This window comes from Oncorhynchus keta, chromosome 5, assembly GCF_023373465.1.
Source record: "Oncorhynchus keta strain PuntledgeMale-10-30-2019 chromosome 5, Oket_V2, whole genome shotgun sequence".
Lineage (NCBI taxonomy): Eukaryota > Metazoa > Chordata > Actinopteri > Salmoniformes > Salmonidae > Oncorhynchus > Oncorhynchus keta.
Genome location: NC_068425.1, coordinates 5143317 through 5156322, shown reverse-complemented (window position 1 = coordinate 5156322; position 13006 = coordinate 5143317). Strand labels below are relative to the sequence as shown.

The window sequence follows — 13006 nt, the reverse complement described above, 5'->3', positions numbered from 1 at the left end:
TGGTCCCAAGGCACCTGCTGAAGGGATTTACACACCTCCCTCTGCCAAGTCCAGTACAGACCAGCTCTGATACTCTCAGCGTTCCAAATGGCACCTTATTCCCTACGTAGTGCACTACTTTTGACCAGAGCCCTTAGGACCCTGGTCAAAAGGAGTATATTGCATATAGGACTAGGGTACCATTTGGGACGTATACTCCGTGTGAATAACCCACCCCATTGTCTATGTTGAGGTTCAGCTTTTCTATTGCGGCCACCGTCATCTCAAAGGGCTTTCAAGACTTATTGAAATGATTTAGTTCAGATTTGTTGGCGCGATTCACATTGGTTGTCCATACTGGTGTGACGAACGGGGTCTGTTAGCCTACTAAGCTAAAGCCTAACTTGAGGAGCTGACACAAGTCTTCAGGTCTAAGAAAAGGTTGGGCTACTAATCAAAAGGTTGGGCTCCTGACTGGCCCATCATTCTTCCTGTCTCTTTCCTCTGTATCTTCTGCACACTACTTCTCTCCTAGCCTCCTGACTGGCCCATCATTCTTCCTGTCTCTTTCCTCTGTATCTTCTGCACACTACTTCTCTCCTAGCCTCCTGACTGGCCCATCATTCTTCCTGTCCCTTTCCTCTGTATCTTCTGCACACTACTTCTCTCCTAGCCTCCTGACTGGCCCATCATTCTTACTGTCTCTGTGTGTCTCTTGGTATTCCTCAGCCCTGCAGCATTCTGTCTTTTCTTGCATTAGAAGATGCTCGCGGCGCGAAATAGCGTTACATCATTGCAACGGAACGGCTGATCATGCGGAGTGAGAGAAGAAGCCCAGCCGTCTTAATGTTTCAAATGCAGACTCCTATTTGATAAGGCTAAGGGAGGATCCCTGCAGATGGACGACCCAGTAGCTCCTTTATTAAATAACTAATTAATTTCTGTCCCATGGGCGTCCAGCTCTCATTCTCCTCTCATTCCCTCTGTCAGGACCCATGGATGCCCTTGTCCATCTTGTTCTCTCTCTCTCTCTCTCTCTCTCTCTGGACAGTATCTCATTCCATTGCCTCTCCATTTCCTACCCTTGGTCTTTCTCTCGCTCTTTACGCCTTTCATGTTCCCTTCATCCATTGTTCCCTTGTTCCCTTCATCCCTGTCAGTGTCATTTTTTGCTCTGCGTCTCCCTTGGAGAAAATGCTGAAACAGAGAAATCTAATAGTTGAAGGGAGGACGATGATTCTCTGTAATAGGTCTGTCATGTGATGTCCCACAGCAGGCCAGACAGCCGGTAACAGTCATGCCCCTACATACCCACACCTAATGCCAGGTGGCAAGGCTCAGCACAGCACAGCTAAACAAGTAAACAATGCATTGCTTTCAGTGGTTTGCTGAAACAGACTTCACCAGTATTTCACTGGATATTGATGATACAGTAAATAAACTAGGTGGCAAGAAAGAGCTAGTACTCGAAAATGTACATAAAAGAAAAATAAATAAATGCTAACGTGGTTATTTAAACTGTGGTTGTTTCAAGCCTTCATAATCATAACTTTTCATCCAGACCCACACTGTTCTGCAAAGATGACATTTGGAGATCCCATTACATCTCATCTCACCCTGGACCAGCCACACAGCCCTGACTTCTGCTTCTTCAAAAGCTGTCAGTTTCAAAGGGAATGAGATTTTGTCTGTTTTAGCTGAGCTTTTTTTTTTAGGACTTTTTCAAATCTTCCCTCCGTCCCCGTCCCCCTCTCTTTCTCTCCCTGGAATTCGGCTTCCTCTAAAACGTATTCAGTTTTATTCTGTAAGTGTGTTTCAAAGAGAAGGCCTTGGAACGATAGTCACCCACCAGAAATGTAAAAACTAAATATGTGGTTTGGAAAAAGTGTGTTTCATATTACAACTTTGTTTAAGAGTAGGCCAAGTGTGAACATGTCAGTGTGTTCAACAAACTGGCCGAGACAGACTGCAATCAAACACTCAAAGGCCTTTACTGGAAATGACTTACAACTGAACTCATTACAGTTTGAAATCAAATCACATGTTATGTGTCACATGCTTCGTAAACAACAGGTGTAGACTAACAGTGAACTGCTTACTTCCCAACAATACAGAGGGAAAAAAAGAGAAATAGTAGAGAAAAATATAAAATAATAACACAAGCCATATTCTAAAATGTACCAAATCATGTTTCCCCCTCAATCAATCTACACGCAATACCCCACAATGAAAAAGCTAAAAACAGATTTAAAAAAAATATATGTGCACATTTGTTAAACATAAAAACCTGAAATACCAGCTCTTGACCTGTTCCACGACAGGCCGTCGATGTGCATTGTGTGCTTTGTTGGGGATAAACAACAAAAACACGCACTCCTTTAAACGAACCAACAAGGAACTTTTGATTTCCTCATTAACATGCTAGTCAGAACACATTTTATTGATACATCCATTTTCAAGTCAACCTCAACAAAAACCTTTCAAATGAACAGAAATGTAAATAAAAAGTCATTTTGAATCAAAGAAGCAGATAATTCCATCACCTTCCATAAAATCCCTTACAAAACCACGAAGTGTCAACATTTGTTATATTATTTTGCTCAAAAGGTTTTTGATGGTGTCTGGTGCCATGCCTGTTAATGACAGCTAGGGCATTGAGGTAGAGGTTGAGATTTGGAAGAGAACAGTCATTTCACCCTCCACCCTCTAGGCCCTGACACCTTGGGGGGAAAAACCCCTGGTCAACACTGATTTCCATACAACCTGTTTATGTATCTCACCACCCTACGGCCCGCCTTTCTGCTTCCCGCTTCCCCCTAAGCACCACCCCTCCACCCAGCGAAAGTCAGTGACCAGAAACCGGCCGGGCATTTCCTTGAGGTCCCCACACCAACCCATTTTGTCTTTCCAGACCCTTCAATATTAGCCCCCTCCCAAAATGTATCACCGACCCACTGAGCTAAAGATGGACCAGCCTATCTGTTATTTTCCCGAGCTTCCCTATGGCCAGTCCGTTTCTGCCACCACCCTGGCTTCACCACTGAGCACCACTGTCATCCCTCCCCAAGAGAGACCCAGACAACAAACAAGCACACTGTGGGGTTAAGTCAAGCCTCTTGGTGGCTCTTGGCTGCATGGCCCTGAAAGGCAGAGAGAGGAGGATGATACATTTAGTCTAAGGAAGGTTGGAGAGCACACAAGTTTAGTGGAAGAAATGACGAAAGGGGCTCCTTAAAAGGAGGGTACTGTATATACCTCTTCATGCAGTGAACGGAAGGCGGAAGGGATGCTATCTTGAAGGGAAAGAGAGGAGAGAAAGAGTTCAAAAAGATTAAAGTGCTTGAGCGCATTAGAATTGGACGGGGAATAACATTCCCATGAGTGGTACCAGAGGGAATAAGGGACAGGAGAAACAGAGGGAGAAATTATAGAGTGGTAAATGATAGTGGTAAATTGTAGAGAAGCACAGATGGGGGAGGTGTTCCACATCAAAGTCATTGATTGGAAATATGTCACGGTGACTCGACGTCGAATCAAACTGCGTGATTCACCTCGTTTGAGAAATGCATGTCGTTCCAGAAACAAAACTTTATCCGTTTTAAATGTTTTATTTATTTAAGTACAGCATCTGCTCCATAAACGGTCCCAATGAGGTAAGGTAAGAAGGTGTAATAGCAACAGTCAGTGAGGTCCCCTACAGAGCAGAAAATCCCTCCTCATCACACCATGTCCCAGTACATTTATACATGGGAGCTCAGTGGCCCACACCACCACCACAACCACCGCCATTACCCCCCCACCCCCCCCACCCTATCCAGTAGTAAACCTGTTTATTGCTCTCTTTATGTACAGTACAGTTGCACCGCAGCCCACATCACAGTCCCTATCTCTAGCCTTCAAAAACCCACCTTTCCAAAGGTCAACGACTAAACACACATGCATGCTTGCGCACACGCACACACTGTACACACACACACACACACACACAATCTCCCCCATCCCCCCACCCAAACACACACACTTCAATAATATCACAGACATGGAAACAGCTGATGTGTGCAGTCCACTGGTACAGCCATAATCAGTAATACATATCTATATACGACAGGCGTTTGGAGATTCCTGACGGGGTGCTGCTTGCGGCAGAGTGACCCAAGCTTCTATGTTTTGTGGTTAATTGATGCCGAGACCCTGTTTGGATTCTCTCCCCACAAATGAATATAGCCTGTGTCCCAAATGACACTCTGTTCCCTATATAGTGCACTACTTTTGACCACACCTATCACTGTACACATATAAGATCTTAATTTGATCACTCTTTTGTTGCTGAGAATTCACATTTAAACACGTTATGTCAACGGTATTGCACTTTTCATGTAGTCTCATTTTTACCAGCGGTATACAGGAAATAAGGTGCCATTTTTTTGGACAAACTCATATGAGCACTGTGCATAAGGTAGCCCACGGATGTCAGATTTCAGTTACAGTTATGATCATGGATGTAAAAATAAGTCATGATTGTTCAGGATTTACCTTCAGTTTGGCTTTGCCTTGTGTCTGCTAAATATAGATTCATTAGGGACAGACAAAGAAAGGAACACGATAACGAAGGTGGATATGAAGGGACGGATTAAGGAAGTTGGCTAATGGTTTTAATCCCCCATGAGAAAGAATGGTAGATGAGAGAGACTTTGAGATAGGGATGGGCGTAAATGAGAAATTACAATTAGAAAACAAAACTGCAAAATAACCTAAAGACCAATGTATCAAAATAAAATATAAGATACCTTTGTAAAGTATTGTATTTTATTGAAATTACATGTCTTTTGTATTAAAAAAATACAGATATACATTTTCAACTAACCGGACGAACAGAAACAACATTCTCAGTAATGGTTACAGAAACTTCTTACTTGCTATGACTGTCATATGTCGTTGTTTGTCTACCTTACTTAAATGCACTGTCACTCTGGATAAGAGTGTCTGCTAAATTACCAAAAATGTATGTATGAAAATTAACAACTGCAAAGCACACTGGTTATTGTAATTAGCCTTGTTTCGGGGTGGTGCTCATTAGAATAATACTCAGCGTGCCTTGCAATTGTTCATTTTTACATATACTGTACATTTACATTAAGTTAATTTAGCAGATAGTCTTATCACTCCATAGTGCCGTCAGACTTTTGATAACAATGTAGGGTGAAAAGGGGCCACAAAATATTTGAACTTCTATAAAGAAATGGTATAGAAAAGTATTTTACAGGACGGAAAGAAAATTACAGGACGGAGGGCTTAGGAGATGAAGAGAGTGACAGAGAGAGAGAGAGAGAGGAGGAAAGAGAGAGTTTGTGAGAAAGAATGACATCAAAGGAGGATTTAAGGACAGAGCCCCCTGAGCGGGAGAAAATCAGGTAAGAAAATCAGATGGGTGGAGGGAAGGCAAGAAAGAGCTAGAGCAAAGAAAGAGGTGTCAGGTGGAATGGGTGCTGAATGGCTGCTGGAGACTGAGCAGGTGATTATTAATAGCAGGGGTTTGATTAGTTAAGTGTGGTTTAAAGGAAGCGATAGGGTTTCCATCTTTCCCTCCTAAAATAGGCGGAGGGGAGGAGTATAAAAAAGAAAGGAGTGGACCCTTGTCTCTTTATCAGACCTCCACCCTACCTCTCTGGCCCATTTCTCCATCTCCTCCGTACTACTCCTCACCTTAAACTCAGGTAAGGCTGCGTGCTTTGGTCAACAACCAGGATTGGGGTCAATTCCATTTTAATTCAGCCAAATCAGGAAGTAAACATTGGGATTTCAGTTTACTTCCTGTATTGACTGAATTGAAATGGAATTGACCCCAACCCTAGTAATAACATGGAAGAGGTTTCATAAATTGGTCACCACAGTAGAGAATATCTATAATTCAATTTTAGGCAGTTTTGCAGTACACTTACTAACAACTACTTTGGGGGAAAAATGACAAAAATTCTACGCAAAGTTGTGAGGGTAAGCTGTTGTTTAAGTATGTAGGTAGTTACATGTTGGAAAATAGCATGAGTAGGTGCAATTTGTGGTATTAGTTGTATAATGGGAATGGCTACTGTATAAAGAATATGAACCAAACGACCAAACCTTTCAATAATGATGAAGAGGACATTAACTAAGTATGGTGCAAATTGCTGACACTGTGAAATTGTATTTCTGAATAAAATTGTTGAACTAAGTCGCCTCTCGGGACCATAACCTTCCCTCATTATCATTCTGTATGTGATTACGTTGAGTCGTTGAGTATGATTAGTGCATTTGCATGATACTCATATCTCTATGTTAATGCATATTCATGGAGTCGGTGAACTGTTTTAGTGGCTATAGCCCTTGTTAATTAAACAGAGACAAATAACAACTCAATAGGGCTCTGGTCAAAAGTAATGCACTATATAGGGAATAGGGTGCCATTAGGGACATATTTAATGTGTTGGTTGTGTGTCATAATGAAATATGTACGACTTCAAGACTTCAGATGTTGATTTAAATGCTAATGGGTAGCTTAAGCGACTTACACATTTCTATTTATTTAATAATATTATATTATTCTGTTTGTGTTTTATGTAAATGTATTGTGACTTGGTTTTGTTATTGACATGTTTTGAATTTGCATGTAGATTATTGATTGTCCCATTGTCCCAAATTGAATTATGAGACGATGTGATTAGTTGATTAGACAAGATTACATTATCATAGCGGTACCTTTCTGTGCCAGCCAGGAGAGTCCCTACTACTACACAATGCCCATTGTTGTGGCTGCTCGGCCATTGAATTGTGGGTACTTTGGTATCCAGACCTGGGTTCGGATACTATTTTAAATATTTTTATCAGCCTATCAGCCTACCTGGACAACCAGATGGGCAAGGTTTGCACTCGGACAGCTCTATTGGTCCATTGCAACAGTCAAATTTAGTCAAGTACAGATAAAGTATTTGAAAAGGTTTTTGAAAGAATTTTAACCCAGGTCTGATTGTTTAGTTGTACAGTGGTTGAGCAGGTAGGTAGATCAGCAGTTATTTTCAGCACCAATGCCGTGAGATAAGATAGTGGACTTTGGTGTCATGTCCAAAGATGATCCCCCACAATCCATCTGGGTGTTGTTATTATGGCCGTGCCACTCGGACCACTGCTTTTTGTGTTTTGGTATTGTTACCATGACGAGAGTCTGACCGTGAATAGCAAACATTAGATTGGATACACTTAGCACAAGATAGCAACCATAACTAAAGACATCATTACCGTTGGAGCTACAGCATTGTATTGTAGCCACCCAGTTGACCTGTTCTCGACACACTTTCAGCATTTACAAGTTGGCTGTCATTCTGAAACAAAATCCTCCAATGAAATGTTTCTGCTGTAAAGTATGCTAAAAACAAGCACTGTCCCCAATTTGTTGTGTTTAAAATCATTCTGATTCACTTACATAGTGAGTATTTACATGTCAAATCAACTGTAAGTAAAAGCTCTATGAGGTACAGTTGAAGTCGGAGGTTTACATACACTTAGGTTGGAGTCATTAAAACTCGTTTTTCAACAACTCCACAAATTTCTTGTTAGCAAACTATAGTTTTGGCAAGTCGGTTAGGACATCTACTTTGTGCATGACACAAGTAATTTTTCCAACGATTGTTTACAGACAGATTATTTCACTTATAATTCACTATATCACAATTCCAGTGGGTCAGAAGTTTACAAACACTAAGTTGACTGTGCCTTTAAACAGCTTGGAAAATTACAGAAAATTATGTCATGGCTTTAGAGATTTCTGATAAGCTAATTGACATTATTTGAGTCAATTGGAGGTGTACCTGTGGATGTTTTCAAGGCCTACCTTCAAACTCAGTGCTTTACATCATGGTAAAATCTAAAGAAATCAGCCAAGACCTCAGAAAAAAAATGGCAGACCTCCATAAGTCTGGTTCATCCTTGGGATCAATTTCCAAACGACTGTAGTTACCCACGTTCATCTGTACAAACAATAGTACGCAAGTACAAACACCATGGGACCACGGAGCCGTCATACCACTCAGGAAGGAGACGCGTTCTGTTTCCTAAAGATGAACGTAATTTGGTGCAAAAAGTGCAAATCAATCCCAAAACAACAGCAAAGGACCTTGTGAAGATGCTGGAGGAAACAGGTACAAAAGTATCTATATCCACAGTAAAACTAGTCCTATATTGACATAACCTGAAAGGCCGCTCAGCAGGGAAGGAGCCTCTGCACACACACACACACACACACACACACACACACACACACACACACACACACACACACACACACACACACACACACACACACACACACACACACACACACACACACACACACACACACACACACACACACACACACACATGTGCACACCTAACCTATACCAAGCACAAAGATCAAATCTAAGTTCACACACGTCACAGACATATTAGCAAAGCCACACATTCATAGACACTCTCACTCACACACTGACACTACAAACGACCGAGTACAAACTTACACATGTTATAGTAAACTGAGATCGAGGGGGCTTAACTTAAGGGGCTCGGGTTTCTTGAGACGCAAGTGCATTCTCCCTTGATCTCCAGAACCCTTCTTCCAAACGCACACACACACACACACACCATGCAGCTGTTGTACTGAAGGCTAGGAGTCGGTCCATTCTCCTGAGTCGCGGTTGGATTTCCCTCACCTCTGGGTGAGAAGAAGGGCACAGCCGGCTCTCACGCAGGAAAAAAGGAGGGTTTCATATTTCTACTTTTCATTGGAGCCAAAGGGTTAGCCAAATGGAGGAGTGTTAGAAAGGGGTTGGGTGGAAGAAAGCACTATATCTCACTAAGATGAGGCTGACTGTTGAGGCATTCGCATAGGACAAACTGTGGAAAGAGGCTAACTACTAAATAGGGTCTTGTAGGATCCTATAGAGAGCAATAGTAATGGCATCTTTTTGTAGGCACTAACTCCCCCATGGCTCATTGGCCAAAGCCTATGGGGAAATTAATGGGGTGTTTGGAGGGGTTTTGGATAAACTGCTAATTTATAGTCTGAGGAGAATTTGTACTTTTTGTTCCATGAGATAATCTTCATCAGCTAATATCACTTTTTTGTGAATTTTGAAGCATTTATGTAATCAAAACAAACATAAACCACATAAGCCTTATGGGAAAACCTGTGACCATGGTAACACATGCCAAATGATGATCTCATGGGAAATAAATGTGACAACGTGGGGATATTTCAACGTGCGATACCATGAAACTACACGTGACAATAATATAATAATAATATATGCCATTTATCAGACGCTTTTATCCAAAGCGACTTACAGTCATGTGTGCATACATTCTACGTATGGGTGGTCCCGGGGATCGAACCCACTACCCTGGCGTTACAAGCGCCATGCTCTACCAACTGAGCTACAGAAGGACCACGGACAACACTTGAGCACGTGAAAACACAGGTGTCGGATGTCATTGAGAATATTTGACTTCAAGCGGCATAATTGACATGCATTCAGTTTAAACAGTCATGGCCCCCTCCAAGTTTAGTCTAGTTCCCAGGACATCGCCGACAACCTTTTAAGAACCTTGTGTCATGGTCCTCTGGATTACTTGGGACTAAACCTCAGTTGTGATTTTAACTCACAACTTCTTTGTTGGTAGGTACCAGAAGTTCCTCCAGCGCCACCGGGCCTGTGGACATAAAAGAGATTGGTCATAAATACTGTATATTGCCAAGAATACATGTTTGCAAAAGTATACATACAACAACTTCAAGGTGTTATATTTCTATACAATGACAGTATGCTGCTGTATTCGGTTTTCAATTAGTGTGACCACAGTATAACCTCTTCATTGATACCCATCTGAAATGTCCAGCTACACCACCAGGTCTGTGAGCATAAAAGAGATAGGGCTGCAGACTTATTGGCAATAATACATTCCTGCACTTTACTTAAAACCTGCCCAGAATCAAGTCAATAATTGCCCAATTATCACCACCAATGTTGCATTAACCTAAAGCGAGCAGTGCTAGACATAGAGTATACATAAATATTTAGGGGATTTAAACGTTCAACCGCTTGGTTGAGTGCATCAAAGTTTCTGCAGTGCCACCGGGTTCATACTTATTGCTTGGAACGTGTTAAGACATACAAAAAAAACAAGGCTATGGTTAGTGTACAGTGTTGTTCCCTTGGTTACAAAAAACAAGGCTATGGTTAGTGTACAGTGTTGTTCCCTTGGTTACAAAAAAAAAAAGTGTCAGTGCTCAACTTTAACGTGTTGACAATACAACAGAACAGATTAACCGGAACAGCATTTACTTTCACAGGTGGCCAAAAAGAACTGAAAGCCATGCCTCCAGTATTCTGTATTCTGTATTCTGATCTGACATGCTGGATCATAGCTCAATAACCCAACACGTGTTCTGTCCACTATTTAGCCAGCTATTTTACTGGCATGGTTTGTTTTAGGTCCACTTGTAGTCTTTATGCCAATGCGCATTGAAGCTATTCCGACGGCTCGTAGCCAAACCCTTCATAGACACTATGTTGGTGTTTCCTTTATTTTGGCAGTTACCTGTATGTGCTTGTGATAACATTTTATCCACAGTAATATTTTTGAAACTATTGTTCCTCTGTGGCTAAATTATGCTCTCTGGTGTATTTTGAGGACGGGCTCCTGTGGTTGAAATAAAACCATGTATATATAATAACTGGGTCCCTTATGGGCTTTGGCCCCTGCCCCTGACTCACACAATTGACCAGTCACATGTATCTCCTCCCTTGATCTAACGATTAGCAGGGTGGCACCAGGCAGCAGCAGGCTATCTACACTCATTGAGAGTGGGCTCCTGAATCCTCCTGTGGTTGGCAGTTGCAGAATATTATATATATAATATATACTATGTATTTTTGGGGTAAGCCCCTGCATTTAGCCGGCCCTGCCAGTACCATGTGAATTCCTGTGTATCTCCGAAGGTACCTTATGTGTACTTTTGACCTTTTATTCTTGCCTATCAATCTGTGGCCACATACCTGGTTGTGTAGCCGGAAATTCAGATTGCTGGCATCCCCCTTATGGAAAAACCACATGATTTCACATGTGGAAAATCACATGAAAAAATGTGAAGTGTTCCAAAAACACATTTTCACATGATTTCACATGTGAAATGTTGTGTTTTTTCTGAAAGGGAAAGGCTTCATAATTCATAAAGGTCATTTTAACTAACTGATATTATCTTATAGAACAAAACTTATAAGATCTCCTAAGCATGCGTTAACCTCAGACCTTATTTTCGGAGTTTATCCCAAAACCCCATTCTTTCCCAATTAATTTCCCCCATAGGAATGGCTGAACGAGCCAGAGGCAACGCATTTCAGTTTTTTAGGACTACAAGCTGGCGAGCTCTATTGTACTATATATGTCCAGCTGGGCCTTTTTCCTCACTCCCATGAGCCTTTGCTTCAGCTGTGTCTTAGGGAAATATCTTAGAGCACCCTACTTGGCCCTGCGGTCCTGACGTCCTGGAGTAGGGCCACCCCTCGGGGGCCATTGCAGACGTAAACGAATCCAAAAATAGACTATAAATTGCCCTCGCACGATATCATAGCATGGCCACCACACAGCAACCATACCTCAACCCAATAATCCATTCCTCAATAACCCCTTAGTCAACACCACTCACTCCCCAGCTCTCCTCTCCACGGAGACAGATGGGCACTGGGGTAGGAAGGGTAAGCTGATACGTTTATAAGTAAGAAGCAATTGACTTCAGTGGCACACAGAGTTGGACACACTGCTCGCCTTTCAAAGTGTGAGACAGAAGGAGCCCCCGGCCCACACTATAGCTCTACACAGCTCCAACTCTGCGGTATGTCCAACGGCCTCCTAGCTCCACAGCTCTTGTTCTTGTTCTATGGTATGTCCGACACAGCACAAGGCACAGATCCTATGGCACTAACCTTGCTGAGTAGACGCCTGGAGACCAGCCATTTTTCTCTTATAATAACCCCAGCCCCCTCCCAAAAAACACACACACACACACACACACACACACACACACACACACACACACACACACACACACACACACACACACACACACACACACACACACACACACACACACTCTAAATGGAGAACTGAGCACCTCCACCCCCCTGCAGTTTCTCCTCCTCCCTCCTTTCTAATTTGTTCTCTCAATATCTCGCTCTCGCCCTGATTTCTTGCTCTAGTTCACAAGTCTCAGCAGTGTAATATGAGAATGTCTCTCTCTGTTCCCTTTGCTCTCATGTACCCTTGTGTTTAACTTGGTTCCCCCCTTTTCTTCCCCCTCCCCTCCCCTTGACGTTCCAGTTGCAGAGATGGCGATGAACAGCATTCTCAACGCTGCCGATATCAAGAAAGCCCTAGACGCATTCGCAGGTGACCAAACACCTTTTACTCCATTTTATTTTCTTACATCACATTTAGGAACAGTTTCCCAGACATCCATTAAACCTAGTCCAGGACTAAGAAGCATTCTCAATGAAGATTCTCCATTGAAAGTTTTCCTGTTGTTGTCCAGGACTAGGCTTAATCTGTGTATGGGAAACCATCCCCACAATGTGTAAACAAGAAAATACTGAATAGAGGCAAAATAAATGCCTAATTATACTCAGTAAAGGTCAAATTAATTTATTGTATTGCACGTTAGTGGCTAATATGTGTTCTCTATACTAAAGTGTTAATAGGAGGAGCTCCTTGGTCAAACAAACACATTGTACGTGTCCCAAATGGCACCTTATTCCCTATAGTGCCCTCCTATATAGGAAGTAGGGTCCCATTTGGGATCAACACATTTTTACATAATTATGATACTGTAATAGCACATCATATCTGACATAATTATAATAGTGTAATAGCACATCATATCTGACATAATTATGATACTGTAATAGCACATCATATCTGACATAATTATGATACTGTAATAGCACATCATATCTGACATAATTAT

The 13006-nt window shown here is 42.0% G+C and overlaps 1 protein-coding gene across 2 annotated transcripts in view; it reads left to right on the top strand.

Annotated features, from left to right (window-relative positions):
* Nucleotides 1-13006, top strand: part of LOC118384365 (parvalbumin-7-like) — a 44347-nt gene that overhangs the window by 28310 nt on the left and 3031 nt on the right. Inside the window, exons 1-2 of one of the 2 annotated variants that reach the window (XM_052518564.1) lie at nt 5540-5693; nt 12364-12432. In XM_052518564.1, coding sequence (XP_052374524.1) covers nt 12372-12432 — 61 coding nt within the window. In that variant the 5' untranslated portion in view covers nt 5540-5693; nt 12364-12371. Of the gene's footprint in view, nt 1-5539; nt 5694-12363; nt 12433-13006 lie in introns of those variants that run through there. The other variant, XM_052518565.1, reaches the window with a different exon arrangement.